The sequence below is a fragment of the Cydia strobilella genome, chromosome 9, assembly GCF_947568885.1.
Source record: "Cydia strobilella chromosome 9, ilCydStro3.1, whole genome shotgun sequence".
Lineage (NCBI taxonomy): Eukaryota > Metazoa > Arthropoda > Insecta > Lepidoptera > Tortricidae > Cydia > Cydia strobilella.
The window spans coordinates 17361287-17381437 of NC_086049.1; the positions used below are offsets into that span (position 1 = coordinate 17361287).

Here is a 20151-nt window from a genome sequence, read left to right on the forward strand (position 1 = left end):
ATATATTTCTAAGTTTATAAAAAAAATATTTCTTTAATGTATCCTTTTTCAGTTGAAAAAAGGTGAAGGAGTCAACATACCAGTAGTGTCGATTCATCGCGACCCGAAGTACTTCCCAAACCCTAATAAGTTCGACCCTGAGCGCTTCTCTGAGGAGAACAAGCATATGATTCAGCCCTTCACTTATTTGCCTTTTGGTCTTGGACCAAGAAACTGTATTGGTAAGGAAATATGATAAGAAGCGTAATATGATAATAATATGATGAACTAGCAGTTTGTTTCACCGCTTAGTGTATATGTCGGCGGCAGGTCGTAAAACCGGGCATATCTAGATATTCCTAGGCATATCATGAAACGCCGCCATTTCATGTTCTGATCGCCTATTTTATTAGGCATATCACGATCTGCCTAATAAAACAGACGGCAAATTAATTAGACCAATGCATTCGTTGATATTCCTAGTTTCATACCGGGCGTATCGTAAAATAACTTGATCGAGATATTCCTAGGCAAATCGTGACAAGCCGCGATTTCATGATCAGACTAAGATTAACCCAGGTATGTCACGATATGCCTTATAAAAGAGGCGGCAGATCGATAGGAGCACTGTATTCCTCGTAAGTTTGGTTTGCGGCAAGATGGCGGAAAAGCATCAGCTGATCGAGTTTAACTGTTAGTTATAGTTAGATAGATAGATAGATTAGAATACTCTTCATTGGCACACCTGAGTAAAATTATTACCTGTGTAAATTAAGGATAGAGGTAGACAACAGGCGGTCTTATCACTAAAGAGCGATCTCTTCCAGACAACTTTACGAGGAGAAATAACCACTGTATGTGTTGACATACTCCAAGTTTCATGGATTGTTCCGGATGCGGCAAAACTAAAAGTTTGTTTCTCTTTGTTCTATCGAAATTCTCATAACTGTGCAAAACTTAGGGAAAGTAAGAATAACAGTGATGTTGTTCTTCTCAGGGTCCCGGTTCGCGCTGTGCGAAGTGAAGGTGATGGTATACCAGCTCATTCAGCGCTACAAGTTGATGCCGTGCGAAAGGACCACCATCCCCTGCGAACTGGCCAAGGACAACTTCAACCTGAGGATCAAGGGAGGGCATTGGTTGAGGCTAAAACCGAGAGATTAGACTAAATATGTTAAATAAATGTAATAAAGTAGACAATAATTACTATGCGAAAACAAATATAACATAATAATGTAATATATAATCTTGGACACGGCGCGGATAGTCCGCCGGTTCCTCTCTCTGCGGCCCTGACCAACGGCAGCTTGGGCCTGCCCCGCTGCTGGCGGCACACTAGGTTAGGTTTTTATAATATGTTTATAAGTATTTTGTATTGTTTTTGTACGTGTTTTTGTATTTTATTTTTATATCCATATTATAAAATAACAACTTAAATTTAAAGAAATAATAAAATAATATAGTTTTTTTAAATATATGTATTTTTTTTCAATGAAAATTATTTTAATTTGTGTTATTTCAAGTAGAAACACTACCATATAAATTATAAATTGAAATAACTGTCATATAAGTAAGTATGAACGAAAAAGTGACCAAGTTTCCAGTGTTCAAAGCTAAAATTACATTGGAACCTGTATCGGTAGCTATTTTTTATAGTAACTCGTTGATTTACTTTCGGAAAGCGACATTTGGAGAAGTATACTTCTGATAAGACAAGCCTAAAAAAAGAAAATAAAGATACGATACATGCATCCTTCTATTATGCTTATCTTATGGATGCCAACATGGGCATTGACCGAACAACAAATAAATAAAATCAATGTGTCAAAATGGAAGAGAAAGAAATGTTTTTGGAGTAAAAAGAATATAAAAAATTCGTTTACAAATTAAGTGTAAACAATAAAACTAAATTTAAAAACGCCTAAAATGGAGATGGGCAGAAACAGAAAAAATTTACATGAATAGTAACGAAATGGTACTCATATGACGGAAAAAGAAACGAAGAAAGACAATAGAAACGCTGGGAAGACGACATAGAAGAGATAGGTGGCCCAACATGGAGACAAAGGACACGACAAAATGGAAAGCTTTGGAGGAGGCCTGGTAAGTAAGTAAGTAAATGCTCACTTTATTGCACCACAAAAGAAAAATGCAATAACAGTCCTGTGTCGAAGGACAAGCTGTAAAAAGAAAGAGACGATTACCGGTGCCTATTCAGTAAGTTATAAGAGCTATTCTGAACACTATTGCAAATAGACGCGGGAAAATGATTGGACACTTAATACGACACGACTACTTCTTTAAAACTATCCTGGAGGGGCGGATAGGAAGGAAGCGGGGTAGAGGAAAACCCAGACGCAGCTTTTTAGATCAAGTGAAAGAAAAAGTAGGGGTCGTGTCGTATCAAAAAGTCAAAGAGCTGGCGCGGGATAGGGAAAGCTGGAAGATACTCCACCGACAAGAGAATAACTCATAAGTTAATGATGATGATGATGATGATGATTCAGTAAGTTAAGAAATATAGGTAGATGATTAAGTGTAAAGGTAGGTACTGACCGATATTATATTGTGTTACTTAGCAATAAAGGCAAATTTTTAGTGTTCCGTACAAAACTTTGTTTACGGAACACTTATGGGATCACTTCGGTCTTGCAAATCGGTTAAATGCGTTTTTTATAAAATAATGGCTAACCTAAAATTCGATTGTTTTTTTTTGTAAATGATTATTTGCATGTTATTTAAACATTCACCACATAGCGCGATTGCCGCGTATGTTAAAAATACTTAATTAAAATAATCATAAGGCGAGTTTATTATCACAAACAAACACAAAAATACTTAAGGTGGTCAATTTTAATTTAAAGTCCGATATGTAGAAACACAGTCTATAAAACAATAACAATACATTACTTTTTACACGTGGTAGAACTATTAGGGATGCTAATACTAGAATTCACATAAAACAGTGAGATGCTAGCACTATTAGATATGCTAGGTTCACAGACACTACGAATGATAAAAAAATCGGCCAAGAGCATGTTAGGCCATGTTGTGTAGAGTTCCGTAGTTACAGTTTTGTCAGAATTGGCTAAACGGGGGCTATTAGTAAGTATCGTGTATATTACAAGAGAGTACCTTCGCAGCGCCATCTACCTACGTCTTTTTACTATGAAGGAAAGATATTACTATAATGTCTTTTCCCCTAGCTCGGAAAGCCGTCATTTATCCTTTAAAACAAGCGGGGAAAAACGCATTTTATCCACTAGTGGGGAAAGTAATTTGACCTTGGATGGAGCGTGTCTAAGTAGCTTTTGACAGATAACAAAACGTAAAACGCTCATAATAATGGTTCGTTCGATATAAATTATCATTAAATAAATGGTTTGAGAATTTAATAAAAAATATCAAATTTGGCTTTATTTAATGATTTTAAGTCATAAACCTTAAATTTCATAAGAAACATTTGTTTTTTTAAACGATGTTGAATGTAATTCTGAACGCACAAATTGAGTCGATGCAATTTCAAAACGCATCGTCAGAAATGTCAACATTGTCAACAAAATTTTTCTCACCGGCTCCGACATGTCAAAATGCACAACTTCCAGAGTTTTATGTTATAATATCGTATTATCGTAAAAAAATTAGTGATTCCAGTGATGAAGATGATCTAACGCCTGTGGATGTTGCACTTTCCTCGCTATAGTGAGGGGAAAAGTTTTGTGTTACACACGGGTGCAAATGTATTTTACTTCTCGTGTGTTGAAACACTCGCTACGCTCAGGATTCTATTTTAGAACCACTCGCTACGCTCGTGGTTCAACTATAGAATCCTTTCGCTTGCTCGTGTATCAATTCCACACTCGCGGGTAAAATACAACTTTGCACCCTTGTATAACAAATAACTATTCCTTCATAGTAAAAAGACGTAGGTATTATTCTCATTACTTTGCCATTCTTGTGGATAATATGTAACTTTCTCATCAGTTTTTGACGAATAAAGAAAGCCTGCACGAGCTGGTGGGTTTATGGTAGTGTTATCAAATCGGAACGATGGGCCGTAGGCCCGACGGTAAGCATCATCATCTAGGAAGGGCAGAAGCCGAGCTTCGCGCAGTATTAAAGAACCGAAATGCATCAGCGGAAAGTGCATTCGCTGTAGGAAGGCAGAAATATGTCACAACTTAAAGTGTTTCAAAATAAAATTGGCGGTACGTAGGCGCCAACATTTGTGAAGTCTGATGGTCGAGCCTCTGCGTGGGGCCGAAGCCCCGGAGAGTTTTAGTGAAAAGTTATACTTACGCTGAAGGAAGATGTTGGAAATGTCTTAACAAGGTAAAGCCATCCGGTTCTGTAGCGTTCTCAGCGCCCGCCTAACCACCCGATTTTTTTAGTACGAGGGCACCGAAGGCGCTTCGTTCTGTAGCTTACGCAGTGCGTAAGGTAGGGCTTCACCCGACATTATCATCATGAGTAGGCGCAAGGTCTTTCAGTACAAGGTTTCTACCGAGCTTAGCATGAGGGCGCCTGGGCCAGATCTTTTTTAGTACGAGGGTACCAAAGGCGCCCGGTTCTATAGCGCCCGCAGCGAGTCCCGCAAGTCGGGCTTCGCCCGAATTTAATATGAGCGCGGCACCCGCGCTTTATTGGTACAAGGGGTCCGAACATTGGTCTATGCCCGACCTTGACAATTTTCAGCAGCACCAAAGGCATCTGGATTTGGAGCGCCCGCAGTCCCCTACGTCGGGCTTTGCTCGACTTTTTTTAGTATGAAGCACCTTTCTTAATGCAAGGGCACCTTAGGCGCCCCGAATGTTGGGTTTCGCGCAACGAGGGCACCCAAGGCGTCATGTACAAATGTATGGACATAAGTGGAATTCCTATTTATCCAAGTTTCATATCAAGAGAATGTTCCCTGGAAAAGTATAAGCGCTCAATCTGGATTTTCTACAAACAAAGGCATGTAGGTAGGAGTTTTTTTGTGTAGAATTTAATAAGCTTTAATGTTGCCTTTCACCAGATTTCCATAGAATACGTAAATTCAGACTAGAATGCGAATTTTTCCAGGAAGGCACACATTTTCCAAGATGGCTGCGCTGCAGTTCCTTGAGGATATCAAATGATGTGGACATGAAAAAGGGACCTTTAAGTTTGGTTTAGTTTATTTATCTCATGTATACAATTTTCACACAGTTAAAATATACACACATTTTAGCTTGTACTACTTATCGTATATAATGATCGTTTTTATGTAATAACAATAAGAATTAGAATCGAACATCAGAGTATAAAATAAAATTAAAATTAGTAGTTAACATATCAAAACAATGCAAATAAAAATAAATTAAAAACGTCAAAATGTCACAATAGTAAAAAAATATGACAATACAAAAAAACTTAAATCAGTTTCAGTACTAGAAAATACAAATCAGTAAATGATGTCAATAAAAAATAAATACTGTCTAAAATAAAATAAAATATCATAATAAAAAAATTATTAAATAGATCTACTACTGTATAGGGGGCGTCCATTAATCACGTCATACGAAGTAAGGGGGGAGGGGATCTGAAAAAACTCATGAATGATCACCATGGGAGGAGGGGGGGTCTAAGGAAATGAACATATATACCAAATTTCAAAATTACAGCGTTGTGTAAACTTAAACTTTTATTGTTATAGAAAACACAATTTAAAATAAAACTTTTATATCCGTTCCTGCTTCATTTAGAAACGGCCGCCGTTCCTCATTTTTATTCTCATTCCCTAGCCTTCACCCGAATCCAGTGTCCTCCCTTCATAATCAGGTTGAGGGAGGACTTTTCCAGTTGTATAGGAATGACGGACTTATCGCATGGGGACACTTCCATATGCTTGAGCACCTGGTAGATCAACACCTTTGTCTCGCAGAGGGCGAATCTGGAAGCTGTAGAATGGTCACTGGGAATAATTAAGATTTATGGTAAGTTTTTAATTAACTGTGCGTTTCTCCAGAAACTTCCTGCCTCACACAGCTAAACTGTGAAATGATCTGTCGCCTGAGGTATTACCGGACCGATACGACCTTCAAACCTTCAAGAAAAGAGCGTACGCCCATCTTAAAGGCCGGCAACGCACTTACAACCCCTCTGGTGTTGCAGGTGTCCATGGGCGGCGGGAATCGCTTACCATCAGGTGATCCGTCTGCTCGTTTGCCTCCTATATCATTAAAAAAAAATGTTGCAAAGCAAATAAATCTACCTACAACTACCCTTACACTACAAAAGTTTGCTTTGGTCCCTTTTGAAATATTTTGCTGGATTTCGCCATCAATTTGTCATAAGTAGGTGAATGATACTCAAGGCACTCGAAATCATACAAGGATTCGTAAATTATTAGCAAATGCCAGTCATGGGCAATAACTAGACAATCTGCATTCAACTTAGGCTATTAGGATGGTCAAAGCCAGGGTGTTCTTCATAAAAATTTCCTAAATGGTATGGTGCTTAAATTTTACTTAGCTACACATTACCTACGTGTCCACTTACCTATACAGTTCCTCGGGCCGCATCCAAAAGGATTAAAAGAAAAGGGATGAATCTTATGGCGGTTTTCAGGCGCAAAGCGCTCCGGGTCGAACTTATGGGGCTCAGGGAAGTACTGAGGGTCGCGGTGGAAGGCGCCAGTGGGAATCTTAACGCCTTCTCCCTTTCGAATCTGTGGATACCATTAAAAGATAATTTATACATTTTGTATTACATTTTTGGGAATTCCGTTTGATCTTAAAAAGACCAACTAAATTTATGGTGACATTCTCAAACTCTACTGCGTCTTTACTTCTTTATCGTGTCCTTATGATATGACAATCTTCATGATTGACGTGACGACTGTAGACACTGCTCTCTCTCCAAGCCGCTCTATCTTAGGCCCGGTGTATACTAGCCTGTTATTTGGCTTTAGTCTGACATTATTCTGTCCAACCCGTGGCCATGCATCCATCCCTACGCTTTCTTGCCATGCGACCAGAGATCATAAACTTTTGCAGATCTGAACTCTAACTAATGAAGATATACGATATACCCCTTCATATTAACGCGTGAAACCATCGTCGCTCAAACATCTATCAAGAAGAATATGGGATAGTAATAAAATGAAGATTGTTCAATGGGAAAAGTTTTTAGCCTAAAGATGTATTTGGTCTGTTTAAATTTAAATAATTTAAAAAGTCTGCTCGTATGTTTGCTTTGTACCTACTAATTTAATGCTTAACATGTCCTAAAGCCCAACCTGTTGCGATTGAGCGACATCGCATTGACTTCGACCTATTTAACTTGGAGATCTAGGCAACGTAGCACAATCTATCATTCTTATTTGTTGTGGTCGCGTCGTTGATTAATTACATTCGCTTTTATTATGACAATGGTTTCTTACTATGTAATCTTTAGTAGCATTATCATTCGGCCTTCCAAGGTTGTAGTCTTTTGTGCACATCCTCTCAAGAGCGATGCCTGGTGTCCACATCCTTAACAGTTCTGAAAGAGAATTCAAATGTACTAATGATACACACACTTAAGTAACTACCTACTACATTTTTTATTTTGTTGTCGAATTTTTTATTCGTCAAATTTCTATTAAATTTGATTGATACATAAGTTATATTATCTTTGAAAGCTATCTATATCTAATTGCTAATGCTCTTCTTTCAATGAACAAGACATGTATGACAATGTGTTCATGGATGAGATACATACTACACACACAGACAAATATTAATTACCTGAAACGACCATATCTAAATACGTCATCTCTTGCACAGATGTGTAGTTAAACTTCCCGCCATTCCTCTTCTCATTCTCCATAATTTCTTGCACCAGCTTATCCTGGACCTCTGGGTTGAGAGCCAGCTCATAGACAAGGAAGGTCATGGCTTGGGCAACGCTTTCGAAGCCAGCCACGAAGAAGATGACTGCTTGAGCTATCAGGTCATCATCGGTCCAGACTGGAACGAAAATATTGATGCAAATCATTGCATAAGATATAATAGTAAGATTATTTCCTCAGCGAGATAATTCCAGTAGTCAAGTCTTCTAAACTGCAAAAGATATTTCACCTCACTATAGCGAGAAAAGTTAAACATCCACAGGCGTTAGATCATCTTCATCACTGGAATCACTCATGTTTTTACGATATTATAACATAAAACTCTGGAAATTCTGTATTTTTAGTATTAGGTTTTTTTCGTCGTCGTCAAGTAGCTTTTTTCTTAGAGCTTTTTATACATCTCATTGGTGCGTCGTTATATATATTACTTATACAATATGTGTAACCACAGTGTAGCTACCAGTTTTCGTGGTTGCCGCCTTTCCGACGTTAGACTCTTCTACGGTCGCAAACCCAGCGTCACTGGCTGTGTTATCCTCTTCATGTTTTAGATTTCCTGTAATAGAAACAGCATTCTTTAATTCCGCTATCCAAAGGTTATCTGGAAAGATATCGCTTTTTAGCGACAAGACCGCCTGGTGTCTGGCTGTCTGCCACTATGCTCAATCTTCGTTTTTGAGGTATGCAACAAAATGCATAGTCTATCTATTTATCCATTTAAGTCCAATTATTGTGCAGTACCGTTAATCGACCCCAAACGAGTACAGCCGCTGCGTAAGGTGTATTGGGTTATTTCGAAAACTGCTAGACTGACCACGCCACAGATTTAATATATACGCTAGATGACGCAAATATCACGATTTGTATTGAAACCAAGAGTTCCGACTTTTTCATACAAAATTTACGCATAATATAATTTTTAAATTACTTACCTGTGATAGGAAATATGTTTTTGCCTTTGGGTGCTCGCAATTTTTGGGCTGTTGCAGTTAATTATCACGCAACGAGGCATTTTTAAGTTTTCACGGACGTCCGGCTGCAACAACTGACGCGCGTGGACTGTCAAGAGCGACAGTCAACCCCGAGGATTTCCCGGGGTTCGGACACGCGAAGTAGATGCATTTGCGTCATCTATGGTATATTTATATCTGTGGACCACGCTAACTTTGCACAAGCTTGGAAGTAAGAATGCATACATATCCCTATAAGCTCGATACTTGACGTAGCACTTGGCATAAATATTTAGCGTGGTTCGAATATAATTGGAAACTTCAAGAAATCTTCTAAATGTTTGTCGCTCTTCTTATCTGACCTTTCTTGGCCTCCATGAGTAGATGGAGAATATCCGGCCGTAGTATGTTGTGTGTTTCCCGCTCTCTCATCGTGTGTGTTACCAGCTGCCTAAAGAAGTTCTGAGTCGACGCCGTGAAGAGTGTCATTTTCAAGAACTAAAATTATATAAAATCATGAATACATTTTTATAACATCTGCCTAGAGTAGATAATTACTTATTTCATAGTATCGTTAACGTTCCCGTCTTTCTTGTAGACATAGCAAAGTTAAGGAAATCTAAAGCTAATTTTTACGCTACACCCCCACCCGTGAAAAATATATCCCGCCTGGTGGGATATATTTTTTTACTACTTAATTAGACTTAAATAAGTAAAACGGAATATACCAGAGTTGTTGACTTTTATCCATACTAATATTATAAATGCGAAAGTCTGTCTGTCTGTCTGTCTGTGTGTTCCCTCTTCACGCTTAAACCGCTGAATCGATTTAGATGAAATTTGGCATAGAGATAGGTTGAGTCCCTGAGAAGGACATAGGATAGTTTTTATCCCGAAAATCATCCCTTAAGAAAGTAAAAAGCGGGGTGGAATTGAGATAATTAATGAAGTGTCTGCTAATTTGTGTGCATAATATGCTCAAATTGAATAATTGCTATAAGACTTTCTCCTTGCGCTATTCTTACTCTAGCTGGGGTTACTAAGTCCACGCAGACGAAGTCGCGGGCAAAAGCTAGTAATATTATAATGCCCACAAAAGTTTCACAGAACTTTTTCTAAAATGTGTTTGTCCCTTATAGCGCTGTCTATTTTTTGGATCCTCAAGACATAAAGACTACACAAGACCCACATTCAAATGTCCAGAGCTCAATCAAATCATTTTGACATTGACCCAGCCCCTAATTGGTGATAAGCTTATCTGGCTATTATTGTCAAGTGCATAGTATACATGCAGAAAAGGTCACTTCTGTAGACAATACAATAAAAGTTAACGACTTTGACCGTCTAGCATGAGTTGCGTTTTCGCGCGCGAGTCCATACTGTTTGAAGCTGTGCAAGATGTATTGGAGTCGCGCGCCAGAACGCAGCTCATACTAGCAAGTCTGGTTCATCCATATCCATACTAATATTATAAATGCAAAAGTGTGTCAGTCTGTCTATTACCTCGTCACGCTTAAACCGATGAACCAATTTAGTTGAAATTTGTTATAGAGATAGTTCGAGTCCCGGGGAAGGACATAGGGTAGTTTTTATCCCAGAAGTCATCATCACCTTGTGGGGGGTCTACCCTTGCTGCGCCTTCCGGTACGTGGTCGCCACTCGAGAACCTTTCCGCCCCAATCGCCATCGGTTCTACGTGCAATGTGCCCCGCCCACTGCCACTTAAGTTTAGCGATTCGGAGGGCTACATCGGTTACTTTGGTTCTGATGCGCTTTGCTTAGTTGGGGCTAGGTTGATCTGTGTAAAATGCCCCCTAATATTTACATATTTATTTATTTTGCTCAGGGCAAAAGAAACAGTATGAGGATTCTAAAAAGGGGCTTCGACAGCTTTTAGAAAATTAAATAAATAAGAAAAGCATTTGACTTTACAACACCAGATTTATTCGCGAACTCTGACATTAACAGTTTCCCTAAAAGTGTTTCTCTTGCCCCAATATTTCTCTTACCCTACCTAACTTATTAAGGGCCACTTGCACCATTCACTAACCCGGAGTCACCGGTTTAACCTGGAGTTACCATGGTCACAGAATAAGTAATAGTATTATCATACAGAACGGCCACGCACCGCCCAGCCCCGACTGGAATTACCTCGCCCCGCGAAAGCAGATTGACGGCCGTTTGCCGGCGGCCGCTCAGTAATAACTAACGGTATTTTTAAGCAACTTACTCACACTATGACGCATGACTCGTGTACAGATGGATGTATAGCGTGTCCGCCCTGTGCCATGGTTACCAGTACAATTTGACAGTGGGTTAACGGATTAACCGGTTATACCCCGGTTAGTGGGATGATGTCGAAGACTAAATACCTTCATAATTGTAGGGATACACTGAAACCCCATGAACTTGAGCATCTGAACGAAGGTTAACTGTGAAGCCACCTTCCCCATCTTGTAGAATTCTGTTTCGTTGTTCTGCGAGTCCACCTTGAGCCCGAAGGCGCAAGACGCGATGACATCGTTGGCGTAGCGATTGCATACGTCTTTAAACTCAACGTCGGCGTAGTTTTCTGTAGATATAAAGGACACCATAATTAGTATTTGAATCTTTTGCACGTAAGTTCGTAAGTTCTGTCGATCAGCCACGCCATAAAGACGACACATTCATAAAAGTGTAGGCAGATATGACAAAAACGCTATGCTTCACTATTTTCACAGGGCGGACGCAATATACATCAAAAATCACTTGCGTTTCTATTTGTTCTGTGTTTCTATTTCATATTTCATATTTATTATTTCATATTTATTTATTGCATCCATGGTACACAGGTGTCACATAATATATATAATAGTTTCACATGGGCCCTTGTAGGGCAAGGCAATTTTCTTAAATCTAAAGATTAATTTATATATGTACAATATATTTGACAGTGTCTTATTTAACTTTTAATAATTTCATAGTTGTATTATATAATATATAGTTATTTCTAAAGTCAATAACTAATTTTATTTTGCCAAAATTTATAAAATTAAATATACAATAATAATATACATGCTTAAAACGATTGTAAGTTTATGTCAAAAATATCGATACCTATATAATGTCAATTTCAAGCTTAAATTAAAAAATTGTAAAATTTGAATCTATGATGCGTCATGCGTCATAGTGTGAGTAAGTTGCTTAAAAATAATACTGAGCAGCCGGCAAACGGCCGTCAATCTGGTGTCGCGGGGCGAATTCGAATCGGGGCGGGGCCGTGCGTGGCCGTTCTGTATGATAATACTATTACTTATTCTGTGCTATTTTACTGCTGCAGTGTTGCTGTTGCAAAATCTCAGCAGCGACTAATGGGTGATGTCACTGATTGTGTTTCTTTAAGAGGATATGAGCCCCTTCTCAGATTTGAAAATTTTACGTAAATATCCCCGTCTTGCTGACGGGGACGGCTCATAATAAGATTAGTGGGATAGGACAACTGGAGCTCAGGAGAAAAATCCTGCGAAAAATCTCGTTCTCGACATTTTCCTCCTCCAAAACTTAAAGAATAGTAACGAAATGAGAAAGAAATTATCTGTGTCTGACCGTTTTGATTTTTGCGTTTATTGTTGCCGATTTTGTATGCTAGGCGTCTGTTTACGGCAAATTTATTTGGCCGTTTTTAGCGCTGTTTGAAGTAGCCTAGTTTTTATAAAAACAAGAATATCAAAAAAAGCAAAACGTACAGATACAGATACTGATAATATTGAACTCATATAAAAAATATTCCTCTAGGGCCAAAATCCAGAGAGGAAAATGTAGAGAACGTTTTATATGGAAAAATTGCCACTAATGTATCGCCTTATTGATGTTGCTATAAGTTGCCACATTGCTGTCACAATTAAACGGTTGAACTCGATGCGACAAACCCGTGTCGCATCGCCCGTTTCTCTACGTTCCCCTCTGCTGGTTGCGCAGAAATGTTTTCCCCATGTTACTATTACACTTCATCAAATTTAGATGGGGTCGACGCTTATTTATATGAAATAAACCAAACAATTACTATTAGAAACAAGTTAAAGAAAATAATAATAATAATAATTTGTTTTTTCAAGTAGAAACACTACTAAATTACAAACCAAAATGACATATACGAAGAAAAAGTGACCAAGGCCTCCAGTGCCCAGGGCTGGAATCGAACCAGCGTCCTCTGCTATCGCTGCAGGACCTGCAGGTGCCTGAGCTCCTCGGCCACGGCGGCTTGGGTCAAATTTTTCTAAGTAGGTATATGTAATTTTCCTTACAGTATTAAAAACAAAAAATACGATTAAACAGTTATTAATATGTTAAAACAATTATTAAAATGAGCCCTAAACTTACTTCCAGACGCCTGTATTTCCCTCTTCAGTCTTATAATCATGTTATCTCCAGCCTCTTCCATGAAAGGTACCATCAGCTTTATCTTGGAACTGGTGAAGGCCGGGCTTAAGGTAGACCGCATGTCTTTCCATTCCTGACCTAATTGAAGTTTTAAACAAATATTTAACTAAACTTTCACTTGTTTCACCACAGCAGTTTTGAATAGATACAGAACTAAGTATTGGGGGTCTAAAAATCATTGATAATTTTGAAATTTTACTATGTCATTGTGCTGATTTAATGTAAACCATCATACTATCATTGCATTGTATAAACACTGTGATATGATATAGTTTTCATATATAATAATTGCTGAAAGACATTTACCTAATGGGGAGCAAAGTACATATTATGTAGGTAGATTTTACCATACCATTAATTAAATACCGTCAACTGGGGTGAATAGGGACAATACTTAAAATGTGATTTACCTGACAATTTCCCAAAGTATGCCTACAAAAATTGTATCATACAAAATTACTATTTTAAATCCAATGATACAGTTTGTGTGGGCATTGTATAAGAAATTGCCAGGTAAATCACATTTGTGGTATTTTCTATAAAAAGGGACCTTTTTTTATGAAATAGGAGGCAAACGAGCAGACGGATCACCTGATGGTAAGCGATTACCGCCGCCCATGGACACCCGCAACACCAGAGGGGTTGTAAGTGCGTTGCCGGCCTTTAAGATGGGAGTACGCTCTTTTCTTGAAGGTTTGATGGTCATATCGGTCCGGAAATACCGCAGGCGACAGTTCATTCCACAGTTTAGCTTACTCTTCTTCGGTATCTTACCTTATTGTCGATGGCCCTTACGCCATTATAAACGATGCTCCGATATGAATACAATGCCGCGCGACGCTGTGTGCCGTAAGCGCCATCGATAATAAGGTCCCTTTCCATAGAAAATGCCCCATTTTAAATTTTGTCCCCTATTCACCCCAGCCATCCCTATTCACCCCGGTTGACGGTAATGTATTTCAAACTGCTTACTTTTTAGAGCAAACAGGTTCCTCCCGAACAAAGGGTCGATAGTTTTGTCAACAACCACGGCATGGTCGAGGAAGTACTCGAAGTCTCTCACTGTGATCCGCTTCACCAGCTCAAGGTCTCGGAGAAACACCATGGGCCGTACGAATTCCACATGGCCCACGAATCTACAAGTGATGCAACTTCAATATTCAATATTAAAAAATAAACGTGTTATAATGATGAAGAGGTAAGTATTAAATATATTAATAACGGGTCACTCACGTGTTTTAAGTCGAAAACGCTCGACATGTTTCACTCCGTACCGAGAAGCGTCATCAGGAGCTTGCGTCGACGGTGACGGACCGGCGCAGTTGGTCCTGATGACGCTTCTTGGTACGGAGTGAAACATGTCGAGCGTTTTCGACTTAAAACACGTGAGTGACCCGTTATTAATATATTTAATAAGTAATAAAATATGAAATATGCATATTTTTCGTATTCTTACATTAACGGTAGGTTATTATGTAGATTAGGATGTTTAAAGGAAACTAATATTAACTATTATCAATAAGTAGTCGTGAATTGAAATAAGTATAAATTAAAAAAAATGGAAAAGTGAAAAGCACTAGTTCGCAAAAAAAAACTTTCCGCACGCTAAACAGCTACGTAAAGTAGCACTTCTTGAGCAACTGTATTAAAAAATAAATTGCTATAGTCTAACCCGTTCGTATAAAAATACCCCAAATCGATGTACAGGTTAGCCGTTTGGCACACACATACTAGAGGCCAAAACAACATTTTTGACCCGCAGTTCCTAAAAAAATTTCGCTGCGGGGGGTGGTAAAACATTTTTTTTTTTGTATGAAAAAAAAATTTTTTTTTTCCTAAACCTATGGTATGTGGTATCATACGAAAGGGCTTTTTGAGGCGATTCTAAAAATATATCACATCATTACATTTCGGGCATTTTTTTTAAATTAAAACAAAAAGAATTTTGGAAACATACATCTACATGTAATTATTTTCAAAATTGCTTTCTTGGGGTTAGATAATAAGATATTACGTATCATTTGTGGTATATTGTACAAAGAAAAATCGATAGGGTATATCGTATCTGAAGGATACAATCTTGATATTTTGTGTCAAAAACTAAACAAACTATACCAACTCCGACTCCGAATATGTTGGTACTATAGCGGTAGATCAAATCAGCGATCTCCGATTTGTTAGCAGAGGGACTTACAAAGCAAAGCTTAGTAGCAAAGTGACGTCAGCGACGTCATAATGACGTCATTTATACGTCATAATGACGTAACGGACGTCACAATGACGTATAAATGCTATCTGGGATGACAGTGGCCATCAGATGTATATGAGCGGCCAAGGTGTTCACATGTATCTTAACAAAGCCTCTATTATCAAGACGATGTTTAGATATTTTTAGCACCTTCGCCGCTGATATATCTGATGACGACTAGACTAAAAAGCTTATACTTTTAAAACTTTCGCGGTTTGAACACATATTAAACCACGACCAGTGAAACCTGTGTCGAAACGTCGGTAAATAAAGGTAACAAAATAAATTCGCGATAGACCCGTTTCTAAATGTGATTTAATATGAGCTTATACTTTGTTATTACTGACCTCTCTTCAGGAAAACTATCATATATTCTCATAACGTTCTCAACGAAATGCTCCCTACGAAAAAACACTCTCGCCATGTCTCCCAGCAGGGGTACTGGGGGTAAATGCTTGACGCCATATTTGCTGAATCTGGAGTAAGACTGCCGGCAGTACAACAGCACTGCTGCTATGATGGCCACCAGCCAGATAAGGAATATCATCTGGAATAAAGATTTTATTAACAAAACTTCCGTAACACCACAGAATAACTAATAGTACGTAACACAGACATATTTTAGTATATTACGATCCAAGTGCGAAAAATAGGAATTACCTATTCGCATATTAAATCACATTTAGAAACGGGTCTATCGCGAATTTATTTTGTTACCTTTATTTACCGACGTTTCGACACAGGTTTCACTGGTCGTGGTTGCGGCTAACTGACGGTGACGTCCCAGCAAAATGTCAAAACAGAGATTTGTGTGACTACCCCACGAGTGTGCGAGAAGCGATTGAAATCAAGAAGCACCCCAGAAATTTTAATAGGGAAGATGGTTTTAACTTATCGGCAACTTGGGGACCAGTGATATTATATCCTAGATATTAAACACGCGTGCTCTTTCAGTGTATTATTCCACTCGTGCTTTTTCATTATATTATCCGACTGAGTTAAGAAGGTAACTGATTGCTAATAATATGCATGGAAAGGGAGCCTTCTTTAATTGGTCAGACTGGCGGGCACCGGCGCGAGGGGCGGCCGGCAGTATGACAGATGCAACACACAATACTAACTGTTTTAACTATTAAAATTTGATTAATATGAGTTTCTGTTTTTTCTCGCAAGTGTGTTGAAAAACGTCGTATGAAACGCGTGTGCATTGGTCATTACACACATCGGCTTTCTTATTGCGCGCTCGCTTACAGCTCGCGCGCACAATATCGCCTCGTGTGTAATGACCTACTTAGCACACTTGTATCATAATGTACTATTATTATTATTTGTACGTTTTTCCATACCTCGGGGCTATGGCTTTCCGGATTTTAAGGAGCTCTTTAAGACCAAATCACCTAAAAGCAGTAATTTTAGTAGTTTATTTACATAGTAACACAACTGAACGTACCCCGTATTTTAGTAGATTAGCCACTCAACTGATATGGTCACTTATTTTCGTCAGATAAAACGATTAAGCGTTTTCGTTTCGCACAATATATAAATAGGTAACTATATACGAGAACACAGCATCAAAAACATCCGCTCACTTCCTTCGCCGCTAGACTATTGCATGATATTATCATTAATTGGTCATAGTCATACCTAAGTGCTCGTTAAGTGGCGCCGTAGAATAGATTATAGTTATTAACAAAGGAATCAAGTTCTATGAACCTCGATGCTAGACAAAATCAAGCCTTAGTGCTAGTTGCACTATCCGCACTTGACTGATCAACGTCACCCGGCGCGCCGCGGCGGTTTACTATGAAACTTTCCATACAATAAAATCTTGCGAACTCTAACGATGACAAGCAGTTTGGTGCAGTACGAGCGTTAGCGAACTGTAACTAATTAGCATGTAATAGCATGTTGTCCTAATGCATACAATGTATGTTATACATAGAAGCATACAGTAACTTATACTAGAGCGGTACTGTCATAGTAAATTTTGTAACCCCAGTAAATTCACTGCCATCTGTCGACACACTTTAAAACTAAAAATGAAGATTTATAATAATACGATAAAATGTATTTAAATATGGATAAATGATTTTTTTTATTTGCATTAATTATTTTTATGATATTGACCCATGTTCTTTTACTAATATGCGTTAAAATTGTTAAATAACAAACGAAACCGTCAACGCCATCTATACGACAGTAGGCCAAAGCTAGTAGCGCCCTCTGAACGAGAATCAAATTTTCTTGATTTTCGAGGCACGTTTTTTCCTTAGACCGTATCCATCTATTACGGAGTTATATCTATCTTTGATAAAAGGCATTATTGTGGTCATTTGCATAGGTATTTATAACAATCCTGTCGGTGTGGTCTCTTGTTTACCTCTACTTGACTTGCTGTATTCATTCACACCTCTTTATATATATTTTCACATATTCCCAAACCACTCACTTCCACATCCACTTTCAAATTTTTCCTTGTATATTGTTTCTAGTTACTGCCTTTACTGTTCTGAGCTATCTTCTTGCCCTGGGCTCCACGGAAGACCAGCGCTGTAGCATATACCTATATGTTAGAGCATATGCTGAGTGGTGTCCATTTGTAGCCTCTATAGCAGCATCAATATTGTAATCATTGCATGTTAGTATAAGCTACTTGTAATTTTACGTGTTAGTGTATAAGATCTTCTTCTTTTTAAACTTGTATGATGCTGTATGTAGATTTATACAATAAACATTTTCTATTCTATTCTATTGTATTGTTTACTGTATTGAGATGTGTAATAAAGAGTATTGAGATGTGTAATACAGGAGTAACTATATCTTTATTTGTTAATTGTAATTATTTGAGTTTTAAAACGAGTATTTGAACAGTTGGCAGAAAAAACGGCATTTTGTAATGATAAAATATATGATAGTTGTATTTTGAAAATGTGATTTATAAAAAAAACCGGCCAAGTGCGAGCTTGTCAGTAAATAAAATGTTATCAGTGAATACTTACGATGTATAAAATTTAAAAATTATATAACTTAATGATCAACATCATTATTCGCTTGCCCTTGTCCCATTCACTTAGGGTCGGCGCAGCATGTCTTTTTCTGCCATACCCACCTCTCTGTCGCCCGTCATCTCATCATTCACTAGCGTTTGTTTCATATCATCTCTCATACAGTCCATCCACTTAATGATCAACATATACAGTTTTTTTGGTTTACTATAATGTATTGCCAAAAATCGTTTCCCAAAGTAGTACTTCCCAAACTATTTTACGCAAATTATCATTTGGCAAAATTTCATTTCGCAAATTTTGATAATCCAACCTAACCTAACCCAACCTAGTACGTCATTTTCATTTCGCAAGTATGGGGTTGGGAAATGAAATGGTTGCGAAGTAAAAAACTTGCTAAAATTTCATTTGGGAAATGAAACTGATGCCATAAGTCTGTTGGGAAGTGAAATTTGGCGAAAAATATTTTGGCTAAACGGCGGTATCCCAGTTTTTTTGGATTATGAACCTAACTGCGATGTGATAAGATCCAAGTCACTAGCAAGTGTGTTGTAAAAAATAAACCACTTGGGATGACAAATATATTGTAGTGATAACGTCGCCTGTATACTTTTTGTTTAATTGTATCTTGTCTTATGTAGGTACAATAAAGTGTTTACATACATGCATTATTTCTCACGATGACTTAATAATTTTGTTATTAAGTTATCAATCGTATTATTTATAGCATCCCGTAAATTATGCAGATACTGGGTAATTGTAGGATTGGGCAATATTCGAAATTGCGGGGTATATTTGCGGAGAAGTTAAAACTGACAAAGATATGTGTCAGATAAGGTTTTCTAACGAATGGGCCAAAAACGTTTCCCAGTGCAGCAGCTGCAACCACTTTCCCGAATGAAGGTTGAGGGAGACGATGGCTGAGATACGCGTCATATTCGTGAACGGGTGCTGTTTGTGGAGACCGGTCTGTTTAAGTTTACACGGGCTTCATGTTACGTCCTATGTAACTTTACTTTTGAGTGGCATTAACGTGAGACACTTCATTCGGTTCTTGTCTGTCTGATTTAATTTCTTGTCTTATAATTACTTATATAACAATTCAAGTCTTGGAGACCCTTTACACCTATAAGGATAATTTGATGATCGTTTTTTTTTTTAATTTATTATACATATTTTATCTCTGACACCTAGAGACTTTTACATCTCTAAACAATTTTAGTAATTGTCTGTTGTTTGTATATTTTTTATTAGTTTTCTTTTTTTTGTGTAATTCGACATTTAGACTGGATACATCTCTGACAAAGTATCTAATATTTTATTGATTCCATATTTGTAATTGTTTTTTGTATATTTTGGTTTTGTATTGCTTGTAAAAATTGACATGTAAAAGTGTCCCTGTGGCCTATTTGCTGAATAAATGTTTGATATTTGATGTTTGCAAGACACCTTAAGGTCCGACATCGATAGACTGATTAGACTGCTCAGCTGGTTTCGCAGCAACGGCTTAGTATATAATCTATCCAAAACTCAAATCCTCCACATTAACCTCGGTTGACGTCGTTGACGACCTGATCCGGTTAGCATTGTTATTAATGACACTGCACTACCACAAGCAAAACTCTAATTTTCTTGGAATCACACTGGAATCCAGTCTAAAATGGGACACATAGATAATTTGTGTGGTAAACTATC

At 37.9% G+C, this 20151-nt stretch overlaps 2 protein-coding genes across 2 annotated transcripts in view; one reads left to right on the forward strand and one right to left on the reverse strand.

Annotated features, from left to right (window-relative positions):
• Positions 1-20151, forward strand: part of LOC134744461 (cytochrome P450 9e2-like) — a 68941-nt gene that overhangs the window by 12499 nt on the left and 36291 nt on the right. The window contains exons 10-11 of the mRNA XM_063678277.1: positions 53-221; positions 977-1171. Coding sequence (XP_063534347.1) covers positions 53-221; positions 977-1143 — 336 coding nt within the window. The 3' untranslated portion in view covers positions 1144-1171. The remainder of the gene's footprint in view (positions 1-52; positions 222-976; positions 1172-20151) is intronic.
• LOC134744462 (cytochrome P450 9e2-like) lies at positions 5358-17062 on the reverse strand. Its single transcript, XM_063678278.1, has 11 exons — positions 16902-17062; positions 15799-15998; positions 14176-14339; positions 13144-13281; positions 11157-11356; positions 9147-9282; positions 8295-8390; positions 7731-7952; positions 7385-7485; positions 6502-6670; positions 5358-5900 (listed from the first exon to the last, which is right to left on the reverse strand). The coding sequence occupies exons 2-11, from the start codon at positions 15996-15998 to the stop codon at positions 5734-5736; spliced, it is 1593 nt and encodes a 530-aa protein (XP_063534348.1). The 5' UTR covers positions 16902-17062; the 3' UTR covers positions 5358-5733.

Coding starts and splice junctions, on each gene's coding strand:
- LOC134744462 (XM_063678278.1), bottom strand. CDS start 15,998: ATGATATTCCTTATCTGGCTGGTGGCCATCATAGCAGCAGTGCTGTTG. Junction 14,340..15,798: donor GATAGTTTTCCTGAAGAGAG/GTCAGTAATAAC, acceptor CATCACTTGTAG/ATTCGTGGGCCATGTGGAAT. Junction 7,486..7,730: donor TTTAGATATGGTCGTTTCAG/GTAATTAATATT, acceptor ATTCTCTTTCAG/AACTGTTAAGGATGTGGACA.